The 26,856-nt window shown below is 46.7% G+C and overlaps 1 protein-coding gene across 1 annotated transcript; it reads left to right on the top strand.

Annotated features, from left to right (window-relative positions):
* The first annotated feature begins 8,680 nt into the window (after positions 1-8,680).
* On the top strand, positions 8,681-16,188 carry LOC148064530 (stonustoxin subunit alpha-like). Its single transcript, XM_087809660.1, has 5 exons — positions 8,681-8,736; positions 14,216-14,392; positions 14,453-14,626; positions 14,935-14,981; positions 15,422-16,188. Exons 1-5 carry the CDS (start codon positions 8,681-8,683, stop codon positions 15,961-15,963), a joined length of 996 nt encoding a protein of 331 aa, XP_087665786.1. The 3' UTR covers positions 15,964-16,188.
* Positions 16,189-26,856: the final 10,668 nt, after the last annotated feature.

Raw genomic sequence — 26,856 nt, 5'->3', positions numbered from 1 at the left:
GTGGATCATTGAAACATCTCTGATATGAACCATGAATGTTTGATTTCCTTCTTCATTTTATTCAGGCTGAGAAACTCCAACTTCCTTTCTCTCTTCATGGTTTTTCTTTCACGTTGTTTTGTAAATCCATCATTTTCTAAAGTCACTTTTTGAAACAACATCAACTTAGATTTGAATTTCATGAGCAAACACTTGAACATGTGTCGTGGACACAAACACACAAACAGGGAATGAACAACTGTATGTTTCTCCCTCAGGCACAGACAGGGTTTATTTTAGGATTGTCCCCAAAATCCAGCGTGAAAACTGAACATAAATGAAGAAAATGAAAAGTTTAACCAGTGTTAATAGAACAGAAAATAACATTCAGAAACAACCTCCTTCAAAAATAGTCTCCAAACTTGACTCAAAAGTTGAAAGTAATTCAGTGCATGTGAAGCAAACATGGGAGAAGAAATGAAGGTGAATGTGACGGAGGATGATTGAAACTCCATCTGTGTCACAACATAGATCCACTGGATCCAAAGATGGAGAGAATTCACCTTGAATTTTCTAACTGTAAACATTCAAATGAAGACAACAACTTTGAGAGAGTGCAGGAGTGTGAGTGACAAACACACACACATTGTTTGAGCTTGTATTACCTGCAACACCTTCACACTCACACCTGACACTGTTATGAATAATAACTTTGTAAACCTGTTCATATTGAATTTAAGGTTAAAAAACAAATAGAATAAATTGACTGAAGTGAATCTTCACGATTGAATCAGTGTCTTGATTAAATTGAAGATATTTTTACTCTGGAAAAGAATTCGACACAACAATTGAGAGAAAACACACAAAAACACTGAGATAAGTAAGTGAATAGAAAAAGAATCAATGATGTGTTATTATGATCAATATACATTTAACAACCTTTTATTTTCATTTGTCATTGTTGTTTGTTTTGTGACTCTTTTTATTTTTCCTTATGTTATCTTGTGTTTGTTTCTCATACAAACACAAATCAATCCTCTTGTTGACGACACTCGTCTCTTTCACAGGCTGAGAAACTGTCGACTGTCAGAGAGAAGTTGTTCACTTCTGTCCTCAGTCCTCAGCTCTCCGTCCTCTAGTCTGACTCAACTGGACCTGAGTATCAACAAACTGAAGGATCCAGGAGTGGAGCTGCTGTCTGCTGGACTGAAGAGTCCACACTGTCACCTGGAGACTCTCAGGTCAGAACATCATTTCAAACAAACACAAACACACACATGGATGTAAACAGTGAATGGATTCATGTTTCTTCATGAAACCTTTTTCACTCTGAGAAGGATTTGAATGACTTTTCCTCGACTCATGAACTTGGTTCTAGAAGTTGATATTTCATGAACACAACAGGAAGGTGAAGAATATTTCAGGTCATGTATTATATTTCAAGTCACACAACACAAGTCACACAACTTAAGTCACACAACACAAGTCACACAACACAAGTCACACAACACAAGTCACACAACACAAGTCACACAACACAAGTCACACAACACAAGTCACACAACACAAGTCACACAACACAAGTCGCACAACATAAGTCCCACAACACTAATCACACAACACAAGGCACACAACACGAGTCACACAACACTACTCACACAACACAAGTCACATAACACAACAAGAGTCACACAACAAAAGTCACACAACGTGACTCACACAACACAAGTCAAATAACATGAGTCACACAACTCACACAACACAACTCAAACAACACAGTCACACAACATGAGTCACACAAAACAACTCAAAAGTAACACAACACAACTAACACAAGTCACACAAGTACACAACACAAGTCACACAACCCAAGTCACACTACACAAGTCACACAACACGAGTCACACAACACTACTCACACAACACAAGTCACATAACACAACAAGAGTCACACAACAAAAGTCACACAACGCGACTCACACAACACAAGTCAAATAACATGAGTCACACAACTGACACAACACAACTCAAACAACACAGTCACACAACATGAGTCACACAAACAACTCAAAAGTGACACAACACAACTAACACAAGTCACACAAGTACACAACACAAGTCACACAACCCAAGTCACACAACATAAGTCACACAACACGAGTCACACAACAAAAGTCACACAACATAAGTCCCACAACACAAATCACACAACACAAGGCACACAACATAAGTCCCACAACACAAATCACACAACACAAATCACACAACACAAGGCACACAACACAAGGCACAATGCACGAGTCACACGACAAAAGTCACACGACAAAAGTCACAAAACACAAGTCACATGACATGAGTCACACAACACGAGTCACATGACAAAAGTCACACCACAAAAGTCACGCAAAAAAGGCACACAACAAAAGTCACACCAGAAAAGTCACACAACAAAAGTCACATGGCACGAGTCACACAACACAGATCACACAAATCACACCACAAAACTCACACAACAAGAGTCACACAAAACAAGTCACAACACAAGTCACACAACACAACTCACATGACACGACTCACACAAGTCACACAACAAGACTCACACAACACAAGTCACACAACACGACTCACACAACACGACTCACACAACACAACTCGCACAACTCACACAAAACAACTCACACAACTCAAACAACACAAGTCACAAAACAAAAGTCACACAACACGACTCACACAACACGACTCGCACAACACGACTCACAAAACACGACTCGAACAACACAACTCACACAACACAACTCAAACAACACAGTCACACAACATGAGTCACACAAAACAACTCAAAAGTGACACAACACAACTAACACAAGTCACACAAGTACACAACACAAGTCACACAACCCAAGTCACACTACACAAGTCACACATCGAGTCAAAGTCGAGTTACACATCACCAGTGTGAGTGGAGTTACACAACACCAGTGTGAGTGGAGTTACACAACACCAGTGTGAGTGGAGTTACACAACACCAGTGTGAGTGGAGTTACACAACACTAGTGTGAGTGGAGTTACACAACACAAGTGTGAGTGGAGTTACACAACACCAGTGTGAGTGTAGTTACACAACACCAGTGTGAGTCGGGTTACACAACACAAGTGTGAGTGGAGTTACACAACACAAGTGTGAGTCGGGTTACACAACACCAGTGTGAGTGGAGTTACACAACACCAGTGTGAGTGGAGTTACACAACACCAGTGTGAGTCGAGTTACACAACACCAGTGTGAGTGGAGTTACACAACACCAGTGTGAGTGGAGTTACACAACACTAGTGTGAGTGGAGTTACACAACACCTGTTCTGTTTAGCATAGTGATGGATAAACTTTCACGAGGCATATCTCAATCGCATGTCAGCACCCAGTGTACTCAGGTCTGTGGTGGAGATCTTGCTGAGAGGTCATGCTCCAAAATATGCCTCGTGAAAGTTTATCCATCTGGCTGTAGAGACATGGCTAGGAAAGTATATGCCATCTTAGACGAACAAAGCAACCGATCATTGGTTCGATCCCAATTTTTTGAAATCTTCAGCGACACAAGTCGAAGTGCCCCGTATACTTTGAGAACGTGTGCTGGAGTAAAACAAGTGGCTGGGAGGAGAGCGACAGGCTACGAGGTGGAATCTCTCGACGGAAGTGTTTGCATCCCATTACCAAGCCTCATTGAATGTAATGACATCCCGAACAACCGAGAGGAAATTCCAACCCCCACTGTAGCACTTCACCATCCTCATCTCAGGTCGGTGGCGAAACTCATTCCAGAGGTCGACTCGGCGGCTCCAATCATGTTGCTCTTGGGTCGCGACATACTCCGTGTTCACAAGGTCAGAAAACAGGTGAATGGCACTCACAACTCACCCTATGCACAGAAGCTGGACTTGGGGTGGGTGATAGTCGGCAACGTGTGTCTAGGCAACGTCCACACACCACCAACGGTTGCCACATTTTTCACCAGCGCCACTGATCTTGGACGCCCTACACTCTTCCAACCCTGTCCAAATGTCTTCCACGTCAGGGAGAAATACAGCGGACTCCAAGTCAGCGAGCACCCTTCAACACGCATAGATGAGTTGTCTGTGTGTGAGAACGACCACCTAGCTTGCACCGTGTTCACGAGAACCAAAGACGACAACCAAGTAGCCCCCTCGATCCAGGATGCCTACTTCATGAAAATAATGCAGGGAGGACTGTGCAAGGACTCAAACAGCAGTTGGGTAGCCCCATTGCCCTTTAAGTGTCCACGCCAACGGCTCCCGAACAACAGACCTCAAGCGCTGAAGCGCCTCACATCTCTCAGGCGCAACTTCGACAAGAAGCCCGAAATGAGAGAGCACTTCCTCAGCTTCATGGACAAGATGTTCAAGAACGGCCATGCAGAAGTAGCTCCTCTCCTCAGTGAAGATGAAGAACGGTGGTATCTACCCACATTTGGTGTCTACCATCCGAGGAAGCCTAAGCAAATCCGAGTTGTGTTTGATTCAAGCGCCCAATTCAACGGCATATCCCTCAATGATGTGCTTTTAACGGGACCCGACTTGAATAACACTCTCCTTGGTGTACTCATCCGCTTCAGAAAGGAAGCAGTTGCCTTTACAGCGGACATTGAACAGATGTTTTACTGTTTCCTTGTGAGAGAAGAAGACAGAAACTTCTTACGCTTCCTTTGGTTTCAAGACAACGACCTCTCCAAAAGCATCGTCGATTATCGCATGAGGGTCCACGTCTTTGGCAATAGCCCATCCCCTGCAGTGGCAATACACGGCCTCCAACAGTCTGTTCAAGGAAGCAAGCTCCATGTCGACCCTGATGTTCAACGCTTTGTGATGCGTGACTTTTATGTAGACGACGGGCTGAAGTCCCTACCTACAGCCGAGGCTGCCATCAGTCTGCTGAAAAGAACTCAGGATGCACTCTCCAAGTCCAACCTAAGACTGCACAAGATCGCAGCAAACGACAAGGCGGTTATGGAAGCCTTTCCATCTTCTGATCGAGCAAGCGATTTGAAAGATCTTGACCTTGACGACGAACAGCTTCCAATGCAACGCAGTCTAGGGCTCGGCTGGAACCTTCACACAGACTGTTTCCACTTTAGCGTCTCCGAAGAGATAAAGCCCTACACCCGCCGAGGTGTCTTATCTACTATCAATAGCCTCTATGATCCTCTTGGCTTCGCAGCTCCAGTCACTATTCAAGGCAAGGCGATCCTACGAGAGCTCACAGCGGAGAGTGGAGACTGGGATGCACACTTGCCACGCGAAAAGGAGGAAGCTTGGACGACATGGAGAGCTTCATTGAACGAACTCTGCCATCTGCCAATTCCCAGATCCTACACCAAAATGTCACCTGCAGCCGCTGACAGAAGAGAGATCTGTGTGTTCTGTGACGCATCAACTAAAGCTATCGCTGCAGTGGCATATCTGAAGGTAACGGATGCTGTGGGCAACAAGCAAGTCGGATTTGTCATGGGGAAAGCCAAGCTAGCACCACGTCCTGAGCATACAATCCCCAGATTGGAACTCTGTGCAGCAGTGCTCGCTGTAGAGCTAGCCGACCTGGTGTCTACAGAACTTGACCTTCAACTCAATGACATGTCTTACTATACAGACAGTAAAGTTGTCCTGGGCTACATCCATAACGAAACCAGGCGCTTCTACGTCTATGTCAGTAACAGAGTGCTGCGGATCAGAAGGTCGTCCAACCCTAATCAGTGGAACTTTGTGCCGACAGACCAGAACCCGGCAGATCACGCAACCCGCTCCGTTGTTGCAGGTCAACTTGCTCACACCAACTGGCTCGTCGGACCCAAGTTTCTCTACATACCCGACCCTGCAGCCTCCGAGAGCAGTTACGAGCTGATCGAGCCAAGTTCAGACCCAGACATACGGCCTCTAGCCTCCACCCTGAGTACTACGACATCTTCCGACCGTCTGGATTCCCAACGGTTTGCCAAGTTTTCCTGTTGGAAGTCACTCACCAGGGCAGTGGCTCGTCTTGTGCACATCGCTCGCCTTTTTCACTCCAGTTCAGTGAGAAACACCCCCTGCAAAGGCTGGCATCACTGTAAGTCGGACATCAGCATTGAGGAAAGAAATCGGGCCTCAACCATCATCCTTCAAACAGTACAAGAGGAGTCATATGGACAAGAGATCAATCAGAATCAGAATCAGAATCAGAAAACCTTTATTAGTCCCGCGAGGGGAAATTCGGTTTAACAGCAGCACGATAAAAACACCCAGAAATAAAAACGAGAAATAAAATCTAAATGGAATAAAAGATAAATCTGCGCTATATAATATTTACACAATCATATTTACATAAATAACAAGAGGTGCAGTTAAATAGTTATCTAGGTGTGTTTTTGTTGTGGAGTCTGATGGCAGCAGGGAGGAAAGACCTGCGGTACCTCTCCCTCACACACCGGGGATGGAGCATCCTATCACTGATGGAGCTCCTCAATGCCCTCAGTGTGTGCTGGAGAGGGTGAGACAAGTTCCTCCTCATGGAGCCCAGCTTGCTCCGCATCCTCCCTCCAGTCACTTCCTCCACAGGATCCAGGGGGCGCCCTAGGACGTAACTGGCCTTCTTAATAAGGCTGTCCAGTTTAGCCCTATCCTTTGCTGTCATGCTGCTCCCCCAGCAGACCACACCGTTGAAGATGGCAGAGGCCACTACTGAGTCATAGAATGACTTCAGGAGCGGCCCCCGGACACCAAACGACCTCAACCTCCGGAGCAGGTAGAGTCTACTCCGCCCTTTTTTATAAAGAGCAGCAGTGTTATCCACCCAGTCCAAGCGGTTGTTGAGGTGAACACCCAGGAACTTGTAAGTCGTGACAATCTCAATGTCCTGTCCCTGGATGTTCAGTGGTGAGGGGGAGATGGAGGGACACCGCCGGAAATCCACGATCAACTCCTTAGTTTTGCTGGAGTTGATCTGAAGGTGGTTTTCCAGGCACCAGTCAACAAAGTCCTGGACAAGTCCCCGGTACGGCCCGTCATCCCCGTCCCTAATGAGGCCGACGATGGCGGAGTCGTCCGAGAACTTCTGCAGGTGACTGGTGGGAGACAGGTGTTGGAAGTCTGCAGTGTACAGTGAAAAGAGGAACGGTGCTAACACTGTTCCCTGGGGGACCCCTACACTGCACAGTACAGTCCTCGAAACACCAAGTGCATTCAGGAACAAAGGAAGATCCCACGGAACAGTCCCTTGAGTAACCTTGATCCCTTCATAGACGACGATGGTCTGCTAAAGGTTGGCGGTCGCCTTCACAGCTCCAACCTAAGTCAGTGTGAGAAAACTCCTGTGGTCATGCCGGGAACTCATCACATCACCACATTGATCATCCGACACTGCCACCAACAGGTACACCATCAGGGCCGGCTATTTACAGAAGGTGCAGTTCGGACCGCTGGCTTTTGGATAGTTGGTGGGAAGAGAAGAGTGAGCAGTATTATCCACCAGTGTGTTACCTGTCGACGACTTAGAGCTCCCCTTGGTGTCCAGAAAATGGCTAACCTCCCAGCGGCTCGTCTTTCTACAGACCCTCCTTTCACACATGTTGGACTAGACGTGTTCGGCCCTTGGACCATCTGCTCACGACGAACCAGAGGTGGGCTTTCACATAGTAAACGCTGGGCTGTGATTTTCACGTGTATGAGTGTGAGAGCAGTACACATCGAAGTCATCGAGTCTCTCGAATCATCCACCTTCATCAATGCCCTTAGGCGTTTCATCTCTGTTCGTGGGCCAGTCAAACACCTCTACTCGGACAGAGGGACCAACTTCATCGGGGCTTGCAAAGAACTTGCAATACCTTCCAACATTGACAGCGCCACAGTCACAACTCACCTGTCAGATCGAGGTTGCTCGTGGACCTTCAATCCTCCTCACGCCTCCCATTTCGGTGGAACATGGGAGAGGATGATTGGGCTGGCGAGAAGAATCCTTGACTCAATGTTTGCTCAAATGAAAGACAAGCTCACACATGAAGTCCTGACAACATTCATGGCCGAAGTTGCAGCGATCATCAATGCCAGGCCGCTGGTTCCTGTGACGACTGACCCTGACGACACTTTCATCTTGACACCTGCTGCGCTGCTCACTCACAAGGTGAACATTGTTCCAGCACCTGCTGGAGAGTTCGGAGCTGCAGACCTCTTCAAGCGCCAGTGGCGCCAGGTGCAACACCTGTCGAACACCTTCTGGGACAGATGGCGGAAACAGTTCCTTCCAACACTGCAACCACGCAGGAAGTGGCTGTCAACTCAACCCAACATTGAAGCCGGCAGTGTCGTACTCCTGAAGAACGTTCAAACTCCAAGGAACGAATGGCCTCTTGGACTAATAACACAGGCTTTCCCAAGCAAGGACGGAAAGGTCCGAAAGGTCGAGGTTAAGGTGTACAAAGAAGGAGGTTCTTCACTTTTCCTTAGGCCTATCTCAGAAATAGTGCTTCTTCTCCCTCCACACAGTTAAGGACTGTTCTAAGTGCATTGTGTGGCGTGTAATTACGCCAGACGGGGAGTGTTCTGTTTAGCATAGTGATAATAGTGTGAGTGTCTCTTTAAGAGAACCGAGCTCTCCAGTGAGCCATGTGACCTCAACCAGGAAGTAAAACCGTTTGTACCACAAATTCTCATGGTGTGAAATGAGTAATAATTTGCTGCGATCTGCAAGCATCCTTGGTTTGTTGAAGCATCGTTGGTATGTAATGTTTTTTATGTTATTGTGTAACATCATTTTGTCATAATTTAGAAGTTTAGGAACTTGATTGTTAAGTTTATGTGTTTATTGCAAACAGCCATAGGTTCTACATAGGAATGCAAATTCGCCATTTAGCCTAAACACTTGTGTTAAATCAGTCAGTTCATGATTAATGATTTGTTTATTTACGTGTTGAGAACACATCAATTGATTTGTCCTTTTTTGTATGTTTTAGTTTCACACTTCTTTGACAGTATTAAACCTGTGGAACAAGAGAAGGTCTCCAGAGTCGTGTTGTCAGGGAGGAGTGGGCGAACTGTCGATTTGCATACCCTTGCAAGGAGGGCAGTACAACACCAGTGTGAGTGTAGTTACACAACACCAGTGTGAGTGTAGTTACACAACACCAGTGTGAGTGGAGTTACACAACACCAGTGTGAGTGTAGTTACACAACAACAGTGTGAGTGGAGTTACACAACACCAGTGTGAGTGTAGTTACACAACACCAGTGTGAGTGGAGTTACACAACACCAGTGTGAGTGGAGTTACACAACACCAGTGTGAGTGGAGTTACACAACACCAGTGTGAGTGGAGTTACACAACACTAGTGTGAGTGGAGTTACACAACACAAGTGTGAGTGGAGTTACACAACACCAGTGTGAGTGTAGTTACACAACACCAGTGTGAGTCGGGTTACACAACACAATTGTGAGTGGAGTTACACAACACTAGTGTGAGTGGAGTTACACAACACAAGTGTGAGTGGAGTTACACAACACCAGTGTGAGTGTAGTTACACAACACCAGTGTGAGTCGGGTTACACAACACAATTGTGAGTGGAGTTACACAACACAAGTGTGAGTCGGGTTACACAACACCAGTGTGAGTGGAGTTACACAACACCAGTGTGAGTGGAGTTACACAACACCAGTGTGAGTGGAGTTACACAACACCAGTGTGAGTGGAGTTACACAACACCAGTGTGAGTGGAGTTACACAAAACGAGTGTGAGTGGAGTTACACAACACCAGTGTGAGTGGAGTTACACAACACCAGTGTGAGTGGAGTTACACAACACCAGTGTGAGTGGAGTTACACAACACCAGTGTGAGGGGAGTTACACAACACCAGTGTGAGTGGAGTTACACAACACCAGTGTGAGTGGAGTTACACAACACTAGTGTGAGTGGAGTTACACAACACAAGTGTGAGTGGAGTTACACAACACCAGTGTGAGTGTAGTTACACAACACCAGTGTGAGTCGGGTTACACAACACAAGTGTGAGTGGAGTTACACAACACAAGTGTGAGTCGGGTTACACAACACCAGTGTGAGTGGAGTTACACAACACCAGTGTGAGTGGAGTTACACAACACCAGTGTGAGTGGAGTTACACAACACCAGTGTGAGTGGAGTTACACAACACTAGTGTGAGTGGAGTTACACAACACCAGTGTGAGTGGAGTTACACAACACCAGTGTGAGTCGGGTTACACAACACAAGTGTGAGTGGAGTTACACAACACAAGTGTGAGTCGGGTTACACAACACCAGTGTGAGTGGAGTTACACAACACCAGTGTGAGTCGAGTTACACAACACCAGTGTGAGTTGAGTTACACAACACCAGTGTGAGTGGAGTTACACAACACCAGTGTGAGTGGAGTTACACAAAACTAGTGTGAGTGGAGTTACACAACACCAGTGTGAGTGGAGTTACACAACACCAGTGTGAGTGGAGTTACACAACACCAGTGTGAGTGGAGTTACACAACACCAGTGTGAGTGGAGTTACACAACACTAGTGTGAGTGGAGTTACACAACACCAGTGTGAGTGGAGTTACACAACACCAGTGTGAGTGGAGTTACACAACACCAGTGTGAGTGGAGTTACACAACACCAGTGTGAGTGGAGTTACACAACACCAGTGTGAGTGGAGTTACACAACACCAGTGTGAGTGGAGTTACACAACACTAGTGTGAGTGGAGTTACACAACACAAGTGTGAGTGGAGTTACACAACACCAGTGTGAGTGTAGTTACACAACACCAGTGTGAGTCGGGTTACACAACACAAGTGTGAGTGGAGTTACACAACACAAGTGTGAGTCGGGTTACACAACACCAGTGTGAGTGGAGTTACACAACACCAGTGTGAGTGGAGTTACACAACACCAGTGTGAGTCGAGTTACACAACACCAGTGTGAGTGGAGTTACACAACACCAGTGTGAGTGGAGTTACACAAAACTAGTGTGAGTGGAGTTACACAACACCAGTGTGAGTGGAGTTACACAACACCAGTGTGAGTGGAGTTACACAACACCAGTGTGAGTGGAGTTACACAACACCAGTGTGAGTGGAGTTACACAACAGTGTGAGTGGAGTTACACAACACTAACACTAACACTGACATTAAACACAAACACACATCAATCCTCTCACAACAGTGAGTCATGTGATCATTTATACATCAAGTGTTGAACTGATGAAAACTTCATTATTTCATGTGTTGATCAAGTTGATCCTGATTGAAATCAAAGTCTTCAAATGTTCACACAATCATGTGATGATCTTATGAACGTCAAGAGTTCAGTGTTTCCTCCAATCAAGGCTTTCAAGTCAAAATAGAGAAAAAGTCTCTTGTTGACGTTTCCGTCTCTTTCACAGGCTGATCAACTGTCGACTGTCAGAGAGAAGTTGTTCACTTCTGTCCTCAGTCCTCAGCTCTCCGTCCTCTAGTCTGACTCAACTGGACCTGAGTAGAAACGACCTGAAGGATCCAGGAGTGGAGCTGCTGTCTGCTGGACTGAAGAGTCCACACTGTCACCTGGAGACTCTCAGGTCAGAACATCATTTCAAACAAACACAAACACACACATGGATGTAAACAGTGAATGGATTCATGTTTCTTCATGAAACCTTTTTCACTCTGAGAAGGATTTGAATGACTTTTCCTCGACTCATGAACTTGGTTCTAGAAGTTGATATTTCATGAACACAACAGGAAGGTGAAGAATATTTCAGGTCATGTATAATATTTCAAGTCACACAACACAAGTCGCACAACACAAGTCACACAACACAAGTCACACAACACAAGTCGCACAACTTAAGTCACACGACACAAGTCACACGACACGAGTCACACAACACAAGTCACACAACACGACTCACACAAGTCACACAACACGACTCACACAACACAACTCACACAACACAACTCACAAAACACGACTCGAACAACACAACTCAAACAACACAACTCACACAACTCACACAACTCACACAACACAATCACACAGCATGAGTCACATAAAAGAACTCAAAAGTGACACAACACAACTAACACAAGTCACACAAGTACACAACACAAGTCACACAACCCAAGTCAGACTAAACAAGTCACACAACACAAGTCACACAACACTAATCACACAACACAAGTCACACAACATAAGTCCCACAACACGGGTCACACAACACAAGTCACACAACAAAAGTCACACAACACAATGTTAGATTGGAAATTATTCTACACTATACGTATACGCCATAAGTTAAATTAATGCTAAAAAGATGATCAAAATATAGAGTATAAAATACGAGCCTCATCTAAGAGCTTAAACGTTTAAATACACATTCACAACCAACATTTCACTTTCATACTGATATACACTGTGTCAAGGGTAGCTTGAAACAGACTAGAGATTATTCAGCGATTTAATGAAGGACTGTCTGTCTGCTCAGTTCACACCTGTGGACGTGAAACAAAAGGGCAACACGGAACACACCCAAAAGAGGGGGGCTGGAAGACAAAGGAACTTGAACACACAACAGGCAAGGAAGGAAGTTACTCTCCAGGTGACTCGAAACAGAAGTTAACATAAAAGAACCACTGCCCCGGAATAGGCGACCCCCTGGACAGGAAACTTTCCCTTAAATGTAGAGACGACCCATAACCCAAGACCGTCTTTCCCGGAGCTATTGACCTGTAGAGCTGCCGGCAAAGAGCGAGTCCGATCGATCGTAAAAGTTTGTATGTTTGTTTGTTTTGAAGCGGTCAATAAACGACCGTACACTCTGAATTGATCCTTTTTTCTCCATAAAGCAAAGTATTAAGACCCGTAGGTGACGTCGTGTTGGAGCGACGGAAACGGACTCCGGTTTTATCCGTTTTAACAACAAGAGTCACACAACAAAAGTCACACAACGCGACTCACACAACATAAGTCAAATTACATGAGTCACACAACGAGTCAAAGTCGAGTTACACAACACCAGTGTGAGTGGAGTTACACAACACCAGTGTGAGTGGAGTTACACAACACCAGTGTGAGTGGAGTTACACAACACCAGTGCGAGTCAAGTTACACAACACCAGTGTGAGTGGAGTTACACAACACCAGTGTGAGTCAAGTTACACAACACCAGTGTGAGTGGAGCTACACAACACCAGTGTGAGTGGAGTTACACAACACCAGTGTGAGTGGAGTTACACAACACCAGTGTGAGTCGAGTTACACAACACCAGTGTGAGTGCGTTACACAACACCAGTGTCAGTGGAGTTACACAACACCAGTGTGAGTGAGTTACACAACACCAGTGTGAGTGGAGTTACACAACACCAGTGTGAGTGGAGTTACACAACACCAGTGTGAGTCGAGTTACACAACACCAGTGTGAGTCGAGTTACACAACACCAGTGTGAGTGGAGTTACACAACACCAGTGTGAGTGGAGTTACACAACACCAGTGTGAGTGGAGTTACACAACACAAGTGTGAGTGGAGTTACACAACACAAGTGTGAGTGGAGTTACACAACACCAGTGTGAGTGGAGTTACACAACACCAGTGTGAGTCGAGTTACACAACACCAGTGTGAGTGGAGTTACACAACACCAGTGTGAGTGGAGTTACACAACACCAGTGTGAGTGGAGTTACACAACACAAGTGTGAGTGGAGTTACACAACACCAGTGTGAGTGGAGTTACACAACACCAGTGTGAGTGGAGTTACACAACACCAGTGTGAGTGGAGTTACACAACACCAGTGTGAGTGGAGTTACACAACACCAGTGTGAGTGGAGTTACACAACACCAGTGTGAGTGGAGTTACACAACACCAGTGTGAGTGGAGTTACACAACACCAGTGTGAGTGGAGTTACACAACAGTGTGAGTGGAGTTACACAACACTAACACTAACACTGACATTAAACACAAACACACATCAATCCTCTCACAACAGTGAGTCATGTGATCATTTATACATCAAGTGTTGAACTGATGAAAACTTCATTATTTCATGTGTTGATCAAGTTGATCCTGATTGAAATCAAAGTCTTCAAATGTTCACACAATCATGTGATGATCTTATGAACGTCAAGAGTTCAGTGTTTCCTCCAATCAAGGCTTTCAAGTCAAAATAGAGAAAAAGTCTCTTGTTGACGTTTCCGTCTCTTTCACAGGCTGATCAACTGTCGACTGTCAGAGAGAAGTTGTTCACTTCTGTCCTCAGTCCTCAGCTCTCCGTCCTCTAGTCTGACTCAACTGGACCTGAGTCACAACTGGAACCTGAAGGATCCAGGAGTGGAGCTGCTGTCTGCTGGACTGAAGAGTCCACACTGTCACCTGCAGACTCTCAGGTCAGAACATCATGTCTTCAGTTCTTCTGATTTAATGAAACTGTTTCTCCTTCATAACAGTCTGTCAGGGTGTCAGATCTCAGCAGGAGGTTGTTCTTCTCTGGCCTCAGCTCTGACATCTAACCCGTCCCATCTGAGAGAGCTGGACCTGAGCTTCAATCATCCAGGAGGACCAGGACTGGAGCTGCTGTCTGCTGGACTGGAGAGTCCAGACTGGAGGCTGGAGACTCTCAGGTATGGACGGAGCAGCAGAACTCACTGACTGAGCTCCAAAGATCTTCAGACTGAACATGTGATCAGAAGCAGAGAGATGTGAGTGTGTGACGCTGCTCAGACTCTTCATCTGAACTGAGCACATGAATCCAACTCTCAGAGCTTCTCCATGTTCTCCTGCTGGACACCAGTGGAAGAACAAGGAGACAGTGGAGACTGAGCGAGTGTTTCTAGATCCATCTTTGTTGTGGTCAACACAGTCATGAAAGAACGTCCACTTAGCATCTGAAGTCAAATGAATCTGATCTTCTCAATGTTTCTTCCTCCAGGCTGGATCACTGTGGACCACAGAGGTTAACATCTGGATTGGAGATGTGTAAGTTTGATTTGATTGATGGATGAGAACTCCTTGACTCTGTCAGCTTCTAGTGGAGCAGTTGTGATGTTGAGATGTTGTTACACTTGAATCTGCTGATGGAGCTTCATCAAGTCCAGGATGATGGTGGAGATGAACACAGAGATGTTTCAAGAACATGAAGAAACATCATGTTAGCTACATGCTAGTTTAGCTGCTGACTTGATATGAACACACTGGTGTCAATCAAATGTGACAAGATGATTCTGGGATGTTCCTCCTGGTTCTTCTCTGGAGGTGGTCCCAGTCTCAGAAGACTGTTGACTTCACTTTGAAGATGATCTCCACTAGATGTCAACAAACAGAGCAGCCCTCCCTGGCTTGCTGGGACACTGAGTCCATGATTGTCTTGAAGAGAAAGTTCTTCCACCATCATCACCTCTCGTGTCTTCTTCTCTCAGACTTCCGTCCACTCTCACTGGACCCGGACACAGCACACCGGCGCCTCCTACTGTCCAACGACAACAGGACGGTGGAACTTGTGACGCAGGATCAGGATTATCTGGACCATCCCGACAGATTCCACCGGTGTCTTCAGGTGATGAGCAGAGAAGCTGTGACTGGACCATGTTACTGGGAGCTGGAGTGGAGAGGAGGAGCTTCTATCGCACTGACTCTCAGAAGAGACGGAGGGAAAGAAGACGAGTCTGAGTTTGGACAGAACCGTTATTCCTGGAGTCTGAGCTGCTCTGATGATGATGGATATAAATTCTGTCACGATAAGAAAGAAACTGTCATCAAGAGTCAAGAAGTTTCTCACAGAGTAGGAATGATGATGAACTTTAGTGAACCTGGATATTTAAACTTCTTCAGTGTCTCCTCTGATGAACGGAAACACCTCGACACCTTCTTCATCTCCACTGAACCTTTGTACCTGGGATTTGGACTCACAGAGGTTCCTGGTTCTGGTTCCTCAGTGTGTGTGTGTGACCTGAGTGTGTGAGTGTGTTCCTCCAACACACTTGTGTTGCTGCTGTCAATCATCATTAAAGTGCTGACAGTGATGATGGAAGAAATCTGCTCCTGAAACAAACGTGTTGATCTGAATGTTGTTGAAGAAACTCTTTCATCACTTGTTGAGTCGACTGAAGACTTGAAGTTCAGTGGAGCACGAGTCACTTATGATGTTCATCATGATATAATAAAACATTTGGTTTAAAACTTTCAAGACACTCAAGGTCACTTCACAATAAAAGGTTAGAAAGAAGGTCAGACGGGTAGATGTGAGGTCAGACGGGTAGATGTGAGGTCAGACAGGTACATGTGAGGTCAGACGGGTACATGTGAGGTCAGACGGGTAGATGTGAGGTCAGACGGGTAGATGTGAGGTCAGACGGGTAGATGTCAGGTCAGACGGGTACATGTGAGGTCAGACGGGTAGATGTGAGGTCAGACAGGTAGATGTGAGGTCAGACGGGTAGATGTGAGGTCACACAGGTAGATGTGAGGTCAGACGGGTAGATGTGAGGTCAGACAGGTAGATGTGAGGTCAGACGGGTACATGTGAGGTCAGACAGGTAGATGTGAGGTCAGACAGGTAGATGTGAGGTCAGAGGGGTACATGTGAGGTCAGACAGGTAGATGTGAGGTCAGACAGGTAGATGTTAGGTCAGACGGGTATATGTGAGGTCAGACAGGTACATGTGAGGTCAGACAGGTAGATGTGAGGTCAGACAGGTAGATGTGAGGTCAGACGGGTACATGTGAGGTAACACAGGTAGATGTGAGGTCAGACGGGTACATGTGAGGTCAGACGGGTACATGTGAGGTCAGACGGGTAGATGTGAGGTCAGACAGGTAGATGTTAGGTCAGACGGGTACATGTGAGGTCAGACAGGTAGATGTGAGGTCAGAGGGGTACATGTGAGGTCAGACAGGTAGATGTGAGGTCAGACAGGTAGATGTTAGGTCAGACGGGTATATGTGAGGTCAAACAGGTAGATGTGAGGTCAGACGGGTACATGTGAGGTCAGACAGGTAGATGTGAGGTCAGACGGGTACATGTGAGGTCAGACGGGTACATGTGAGGTCAGACGGGTACATGTGAGGTCAGACAGGTACATGTGAGGTCAGACAGGTACATGTGAGGTCAGACGGGTAGATGTGAGGTCAGACAGGTAGATGTTAGGTCAGACGGGTACATGTGAGGTCAGACAGGTAGATGTGAGGTCAGAGGGGTACATGTGAGGTCAGACAGGTAGATGTGAGGTCAGACAGGTAGATGTTAGGTCAGACGGGTATATGTGAGGTCAAACAGGTAGATGTGAGGTCAGACGGGTACATGTGAGGTCAGACAGGTAGATGTGAGGTCAGACGGGTACATGTGAGGTCAGACAGGTACATGTGAGGTCAGACAGGTACATGTGAGGTCAGACGGGTAGATGTGAGGTCAGACAGGTAGATGTTAGGTCAGACGGGTACATGTGAGGTCAGACAGGTAGATGTGAGGTCAGAGGGGTACATGTGAGGTCAGACAGGTAGATGTGAGGTCAGACAGGTAGATGTTAGGTCAGACGGGTATATGTGAGGTCAAACAGGTAGATGTGAGGTCAGACGGGTACATGTGAGGTCAGACAGGTACATGTGAGGTCAGACGGGTAGATGTGAGGTCAGACAGGTACATGTGAGGTCAGACAGGTACATGTGAGGTCAGACAGGTACATGTGAGGTCAGACAGGTAGATGTGAGGTCAGACAGGTACATGTGAGGTCAGACGGGTACATGTGAGGTCAGACGGGTACAAGTGAGGTCAGACGGGTACAAGTGAGGTCAGACAGGTACATGTGAGGTCAGACGGGTACAAGTGAGGTCAGACGGGTACATGTGAGGTCAGACAGGTACATGTGAGGTCAGACGGGTGGATGTGAGGTCAGACGGGTACATGTGAGGTCAGACGGGTACATGTGAGGTCAGACGGGTACATGTGAGGTCAGACGGGTAGATGTGAGGTCAGACGGGTAGATGTTAGGTCAGACGGGTATATGTAAGGTCAAACAGGTAGATGTGAGGTCAGACAGGTAGATGTTAGGTCAGACGGGTATATGTGAGGTCAAACAGGTAGATGTGAGGTCAGACGGGTACATGTGAGGTCAGACAGGTACATGTGAGGTCAGACGGGTAGATGTGAGGTCAGACAGGTACATGTGAGGTCAGACAGGTACATGTGAGGTCAGACAGGTACATGTGAGGTCAGACAGGTAGATGTGAGGTCAGACAGGTACATGTGAGGTCAGACGGGTACATGTGAGGTCAGACGGGTACAAGTGAGGTCAGACGGGTACAAGTGAGGTCAGACAGGTACATGTGAGGTCAGACGGGTACAAGTGAGGTCAGACGGGTACATGTGAGGTCAGACGGGTGGATGTGAGGTCAGACGGGTACATGTGAGGTCAGACGGGTACATGTGAGGTCAGACGGGTACATGTGAGGTCAGACGGGTAGATGTGAGGTCAGACGGGTAGATGTGAGGTCAGACGGGTACATGTGAGGTCAGACAGGTACATGTGAGGTCAGACGGGTACATGTGAGGTCAGACGGGTAGATGTTAAATCAAACACCATGATTTTGTGAATCTATTGAGTTGATTTTAGAATCTATTTATTCATTGAACCTTTTGTGGAATCAACTCCTTTGATCGACAACCATCATTTCTGACACACCCACACACACACACACACACACACACACACACACACACACACACACACACACACACACACACACTCTTCTCTTCATTGTCATCAGAACCGTCACGAGGCTTCAGAGAAAGTTCTAGAAGTTCTTCTTCATCTGGACTCATGGCTCCAGAGACAGTCCTCCAGGGTCTGTCGTCTGGTCCAGCCTCCAGTCCTGTCTCCCATGTTCACGCTCTCTCCAGGTCCTTGTACTTCTTGCGGAACACGGCCACCTGGTCCTTGAAGAGCACCGGGTCCAGGCGCAGCTGCGAGTGCACCAGAGGCATGTAGCCAAACCAGCTGAAGGTGTTGATGCACTCCTGCCGCTGACTGAAGTGCTCGGGGTCGACCCAAGGAACCGTCCTGGTGCCCTGGTGAGCCAAGAGAAGGTGGTGAGACTAAGAGCATCGGCAGGATCTCAGGAAGAGGAGCGCCCACCTGTGGACCCGGGAGCTCCTTGGACTGCTTCCTCTGGGCCACTTTGATTGGCGGCAGGTGCGTCTCATTCGTCTCTTTGTCATTCATTTCTCTTTCATAACAGAAGCCGAACTCTAACCCTCTCTTTGTCTCTTTTTCCTACTTCCAGGATCTCCTCACACTGGTGCACTTCTGAAGGGTCAGGGGTCAAACTATTTGGACAAATCAATTTCAAAACACGTTTTGATGTGTTTTTGTGAATTTTGTCATGTAGTTTCTATGTGTGTACTAAGAGTGAAGTTTGCCTGATGTCTTGTCAAAAGTACTGCAGTAATTATAAAGTACATGTTCAACATATGAAATCATTTGAAAGAATCACTTTCTTCTATCAACTCCCTTTTTTCACAGTGTCTCCCACAGATCCTAAGATCCTCTACTGTGAGGATTAATATTGAGCTCAACATTACCACGTGTCACACCTGAGGAGGAACTACACTTTACACATTCGTCAACCTTACGTTAATCAACCATTTCTTGGTTTCCAATGACATTCATCTGAAAAAAGGAGGAGAAGTTAGTTTTAATAGTGTGTTTGCAAAGATTCTTCAAACGATCGTCCACGTGTCACTTTTGACCTGAAGATCTGCAGGATCATGTATTCGCGTCAAACGGCTTCGTTCACCAATATTTATTGATGCTGATGACGTCGAAGACATGGTTTCTGTGGAATATTAAAACTTTCGGTTTGGTCCAGTACACGTGCCACGAATCTTCTTTGGTGGGTAAGATATTATTCTGAACCCCCGTTATATTATAAAGTACATATTTACCTGTCAGTCTGCCAAGTATCTTCTGAATCGATCGATTCGCACGTCGTTTTTTTTGGAGCCGTTTCCTGTTGGAGTCGCACGAGTCATGTTGACATTTTCCGTCACTTCCGCCTGATTTCATGAAGTTCATCAATTCAATACGACGTCACTTTGCTTTATGTATCCACTGTTTTACATTTAAACAAATGATACTTTTGTTTCAAGACTGTTGAACAGATGCTCGTGGATCAGGTGTCGTTGCAGATCTTCAAGCTTCACACATGTGCATGAAGACCAAAGACATCACAGTCGCGTTTGATGCCACGACCCAGGAAGGTGTTCTCATCGCCAGTGAGCCCCACAAAAGATGTTCATGTCATCGCCGTTGACCAACTTCCTGGGGGAACTGCTGACGATTATGCCGACCATGTGGGTTCAGCAGTTGGCGGTCTTGCCTCTGAATATGCAGATGACCAGCATGAAGATGTTGAGACGGTCGACAATAATCAACAACGTTTCAAATTCAAGGACGGATCGAGTGGCAGTAAACCAGTACACGAGAGATGGGGTAAAACTCTCAAGGAGTTAAACTGCCATCTTCACCCTCTTGATACCAGTTCATGTCCATCAACTTTAAAATCCCTGGAAGTGAACAAAGTTCTTTGGTAAAGACTGTCTGGCAGGTGATCTAGTACTTCAGATAAATAAGGTACAAGTACAGAAAGGGTGACCCAAAGGGATGCTCTATATTTTTAGAAAATAAAGGCCTACAGGTATAATACCTCGTCACCGTGGTGATAGATCACACTTCTTCATATCGCCGGTAAACTTCCTTCATGTTTTTTCTACTGAAACTGTGTCATGTGGTGGTTTGCAGGCGTGCATTAAGAAGGACTTCTAAAAGACACACACACATACTTACTTACTTTTTGGGGGCGCGCTTCTCAATACCCCCCTTCGAGGACAGACCTTTCTGAATATGTTAGAGATGCTGGCAACACGAAAACATTAGTTTATATATTATATATTATTGTTATATATATTATAGTTATACCACAAATCTCTAAATGTAGATTTGGAGCCAGGGCCTTTAGTTTTCAAGCCCCCCCTCTTTTCGATAAAGCCTATAACTAACTTAACTGTTTATCTTTAGCTGCTATAACTAACTTAACTGTTTATCTTAGCTGCTATAGGCTGAGAATGCTGGAGGAGTGTACACTAAATAAAACAAAATGAATATCTTTTGCAGTGTAACTAGACAAAACCGTATAACATATTTATTTTAGCGCGCTTTCAACCAGGGCGGCGCCTATAACTGGTCTGAACCTGCACATTCATGCTGAGTGTATGTAGCATGCTAGCACACTTTTCACACTTCATAGCACACACACATGCCCAATTCAGACGCACACACACACATGCCCAATTCAGACGCACACACACACATGCCCAATTCAGACGCGCACACACACACAAATCCTTATATACAGTTTAAAGTAAGAGGAATTAAAGGAGTTCTTAACCAACCTAGAAATGCAATGAACGACACCAGACCACAAGTTTTCATCAACTCTTGGATCATGAGTTTCACTTGCGTGACGTGTTGCCAGGAATACGCAAGTGCTGCCACCTTGTGTCTGTTTCCTGCAACTTCATGTCATTTCTCTCTTATTCCCTCTTAGTGGGACTGAACAACAAAACAAAAGCAGTGACAACAAACCAAAAAGTGACAGAAGACATTATATAATTACATCTAAATAAAAGCACTTGTGAGTATCGTTCCAAAGGACACAATGAAAACTCAAATGTTTCACTCAATCACTTTTATTTTATTTTGGATTGTCAGTGATTAGTTTGTAAACCTATAAAGACAGATAAACCATTTTAATTATCAATTTAGATTAAACATTGTTTAAGCCATTGTTGTGAACTTGGAGCGTCTTCTCTCTCTGACTGACTGACTGACTGAGACCCTCCATTACCTCACAGTTCACAGGTGCTGCTCATTAGTGACAATGACTGAAGCAGTGCTGTGTCTCAAATCGCATACTAGCTACTCAAAGTTAGTATTCATAGTATGCGAAATTAAGTGCGCCACGCACACTAAATTGGCGTACTAACATTCCCACAGAACTGAGTATGGTTCGATGGACACTAACCACCCTAAATGGCCGCCATATTAATGACGTTGACGTTGTGAACGGAAGTTACGTCACTACCAGTCAAATGGAGGCAAGAGAGCACGTTGAGAGCGACGCCCCCTCGGTCAATTTTTCAACTTTATACCGATGTAAGTTTTTCATTTCATATGTTTGCACTAGTGCTGTTGTATAGAAACGTCAGTAACGTTTGTTTATTTGTATTTTGGATGAAAACGTGAATGCTAATGTTATTTCGCTAGCTTGTGAGCGAACACTCACTAAACATACGTCATGACATGTACGTTACGTTTATTGTACTATAAGATGTGTGTTCACAGCCGAAATGCTGAAGCTAGCGTATCAGCACACAGTATATAAACAATATTGTTTTTACTGTTCTGAGTATAGATATTATTGTATTTATTTTCATTTAAAAATGTATTTATTTTTAAGGGGGCGATGAAGACACAAGGGCCCTCATTGAGTGGCGATCAATGCAGCCATCACTGGCTATGAGGAAGTGAATGATCAACATATTTGATCATGCTAACATGAATGACACCTTTCATAACTTACATGTTTGTAGACATTGATGTTACTGTAAGGAGTGTCATTGCATAGTTGTGTCAACTTGTATTTCAATCAGGGTGTTCATTAAGGCCCGGGAGCTGGGGGGGAAGGTGACCCCAGCCTACGTCAAAAAGAAGTGGGAAAACCTTAAGCAAGCATACAAGGTTGGTTTTCAAGCTAAGATGTGCTGCTGGCAAACACATTACTCCCAGAAACATTATTAGAAGTTAAATGGCTTCATATGACAATAAGGATAGAGATGTAAAAAATATCATTCCCTCTAATTCTTTCCTTCACAGAAGCTGAAGTCAACTGGGGTCAGCACAGAGGGGGGTGAAGTCACTGCCGCATCCTGGAAGTGATTTACCTCGATGGATGAGGCGATTGACGTTGAGGACGTTGAGGACGTTGTGGACGTTGTGGACGTTGTGGACGTTGTGGATGTTGAGGACGTTGAGGACGTTGTGGACGTTGTGGATGTTGTGGATGTTGAGGACGTTGAGGATGTTGTGGACGTTGAGGATGTTGTGGACCTTGAGGACGTTGAGGACGTTGAGGACGTCGTGGACGTTGTGGACGTTGAGGACAATGGATGAGGCGATTGACGTTGTGGACGTTGAGGACGTTGTGGACGTTGTGGACGTTGAAGACGTTGTGGACGTTGAAGACGTTGAGGACGTTGTGGACGTTGAGGACGATGGATGAGGCGATTGACGTTGTGGACGTTGAGGACGTTGTGGACGTTGTGGACGTTGAGGATGTTGAGGACGTTGAGGACGTTGTGGACGTTGAGGATGTTGTGGACGTTGAGGACGTTGAGGACGTTGTGGACGTTGAGGACGTTGTGGATCTTGTGGACGTTGTGGACGTTGAGGACGTTGTGGACGTTGAGGACGTTGTGGACGTTGAAGACGTTGAGGACGTTGTGGACGTTGAGGACGATGGGTGAGGCGATTGACGTTGTGGACGTTGAGGACGTTGTGGACGTTGTGGGCGTTGAGGACCTTGTGGATGTTGAGGACGTTGTGGATCTTGAGGACGTTGAGGACGTTGTGGACGTTGAGGACGTTGAGGACGTCGTGGACGTTGTGGACGTTGAGGACGATAGATGAGGCGATTGACGTTGTGGACGTTGAGGACGTTGTGGACGTTGTGGACGTTGAGGATGTTGAGGACGTTGAGGACGTTGTGGACGTTGAGGACGTTGTGGACGTTGTGGACGTTGAGGACGATGGATGAGGCGATTGACGTTGTGGACGGTGAGGACGTTGTGGACGTTGTGAACGTTGAGGACGTTGTGGACGTTGAGGACGTCGAGGACGTTGAGGACATTGAGGACGTTGAGGACGTTGAGGACGTTGTGGACGTTGTGGACGTTGAGGACGATGGATGAGGCGATTGACGTTGTGGACGGTGAGGACGTTGTGGACGTTGAGGACGTTGAGGACATTGAGGACGTTTTGGACATTGTGGACGTTGAGGACATTTTGGACGTTGAGGACGTTGAGGACGTTGTGGACGTTGTGGACGTTGAGGACGATGGATGAGGCGATTGACGTTGTGGACGGTGAGGACGTTGTGGACGTTGAGGACGTTGTGGACGTTGAGGACGTCGAGGACGTTGAGGACATTGAGGACGTTGTGGACGTTGAGGACGTTGTGGACGTTGTGAACGTTGTGGACGTTGTGGACGTTGAGGACGTTGTGGATGTTGTGGACATTGAGAATGTTGTGGATCTTGAGGACGTTGAGGACGTTGAGGACGTTGTGGACGTTGAGGACGTCGTGGACGTTGTGGACGTTGAGGACGATGGATGAGGCCATTGACGTTGTGGACGTTGAGGACGTTGTGGACATTGTGGACGTTGAGGATGTTGAGGACGTTGAGGACGTTGTGGACGTTGTGGACGTTGTGGACGTTGAGGACGTTGTGGACGTTGAGGACGTTGTGGATGTTGTGGACATTGAGGATGTTGTGGATCTTGAGGACGTTGAGGACGTTGAGGACGTTGTGGACGTTAAGGACGTCGTGGACGTTGTGGACGTTGAGGACGATGGATGAGGCGATTGACGTTGTGGACGTTGAGGACGTTGTGGACGTTGTGGACGTTGAGGATGTTGAGGACGTTGAGGACGTTGTGGACGTTGTGGACGTTGAGGACGATGGATGAGGCGATTGACGTTGTGGACGTTGAGTACGTTGAGGACGTTGTGGACGTTGTGGACGCTGTGGACGTTGTGGACGTTGAGGACGTTGTGGACCTTGAGGACGTTGAGGATGACGTGGACCTTGAGGACGTTGAGGACGTTGTGGACGTTGAGGACGTTGAGGACGTTGTGGACGTTGTGGACGCTGTGGACGTTGTGGACGTTGAGGACGTTGTGGACCTTGAGGACGTTGAGGATGACGTGGACCTTGAGGACGTTGTGGACGTTGTGGACGTTGTGGACGTTGAGGACGTTGTGGACGTTGTGGACGTTGAGGACGTTGTGGACGTTGTGGACGTTGAGGATGTTGTGGACGTTGAGGATGTTGTGGACCTTGAGGACGTTGAGGATGTTGTGGACGTTGAGGACGTTGAGGACGTTGAGGACGTTGTGGACGTTGTGGACGATGGATGAGGCGATTGACGTTGTGGACGTTGAGGACGTTGTGGACGTTGAGGACGTTGAGGACGTTGTGGACGTTGAGGACGTTGTGGACGTTGTGGACGTTGAGGACGATGGATGAGGCGATTGACGTTGTGGACGTTGAGGACGTTGTGGACGTTGTGGACGTTGAGGACGTTGTGGACGTTGAGGACGTTGTGGACGTTGTGGACCTTGAGGACGTTGAGGACGTTGAGGACGTTGTGGACGTTGAGGACGTTGTGGACGTTGTGGACCTTGAGGACATTGTGGACGTTGAGGATGTTGAGGACGTTGTGGACGTTGTGGACGTTGAGGACGATGGATGAGGCGATTGACGTTGAGGACGTTGTGGACGTTGAGGACGTTGTGGACGGTGAGGACGTTGTGGACGCTGTGGACGTTGTGGACCTTGAGGACGTTGAGGACGTTGAGGACGTTGTGGACGTTGAGGACGTTGTGGACGTTGTGGACCTTGAGGACATTGTGGACGTTGTGGACGTTGTGGACGTTGAGGACGTTGTGGACGTTGTGGACGTTGAGGACGTTGTGGACGTTGAGGACGTTGTGGACGTTGAAGACGTTGAGGACGTTGTGGACGTTGTGGACGTTGTGGACGTTGAGGACGATGGATGAGGCGATTGACGTTGTGGACGTTGTGGACGTTGAGGACGTTGTGGACGTTGAGGACGTTGAGGACGTTGTGGACGTTGAGGACGTTGAGGACGTTGTGGACGTTGAGGACGTTGTGGACGTTGTGGACGTTGTGGATGTTGTGGATGCGCTGAATGAGCTCCAAAAAAAGGATGGACACTTTTTGGAGCTCCAGCAAACCAACGCAAGAGAACTTATGGAGAGAGAAGAGAAGAAAAGATGATTCGGAGAAAGAGGAGAGGAGGTACAGGGAGAGCGTGGAGAGAGAGGAGCAAATGATGAGGGAGATGAGGGAGAGAGAAGAGAGGATATTGATGGAAATGAGGGATGCGAGGAGAGACAAGGAGACTGCTGCCAGGGAGGAGCGTCTCCTTGACATTCTGGCATCTTTAAAAAAAATAATTTATTTTGTGTATTTTTTTTTATAGAAAAAAATAAATGTTCATTTAAGCGAGTGTAAGGACATATTTGTGAGACATTTTAATAAGGAGTCGTGACTGCTATGTACATTATTTATTATTAGATGTAGTCGTGCTCAGGCTGTGCCTGTCGTCAGCTCCACAGATGGCACCTGGGGCTGCTGGTTCTGGCTGGTGGTCTCCTGCTGCTCCCTCCACATCAGCATCCTCTGGCTCAAGCTCATCGCCGTTGCTGAGGCAGATGTTGTGCAACATGATGCAGCAGGCGACCACCTCCGGGACATAACGGACGTCCACCTCCAAGGCCTTCATGAAGATGGACCTCCACCTTGTTTTAAGAATGCCAAAGGCTCTCTCCACAACACATCTGGCTTTTGCCAGGCGGGCGTTGTAGAGGGCCTGAAGATGGTTGTGGAGAGGCTGGCGGTACGGCGTCAACAGGGCAACGGGCTGGCGCAGGCAGGGGTAGCCACCGTCTCCAATGATGCAGTACCCTGGTGGGGGGTACCTCCGTTTATAATAAA

This window comes from Callionymus lyra, chromosome 15, assembly GCF_982586985.1.
Source record: "Callionymus lyra chromosome 15, fCalLyr1.hap1.1, whole genome shotgun sequence".
NCBI classification, from domain to species: Eukaryota; Metazoa; Chordata; class Actinopteri; order Syngnathiformes; family Callionymidae; genus Callionymus; species Callionymus lyra.
The sequence above is the reverse complement of the archived record's forward strand: the minus strand, read 5'-3'. Positions and strand labels throughout refer to the sequence as shown.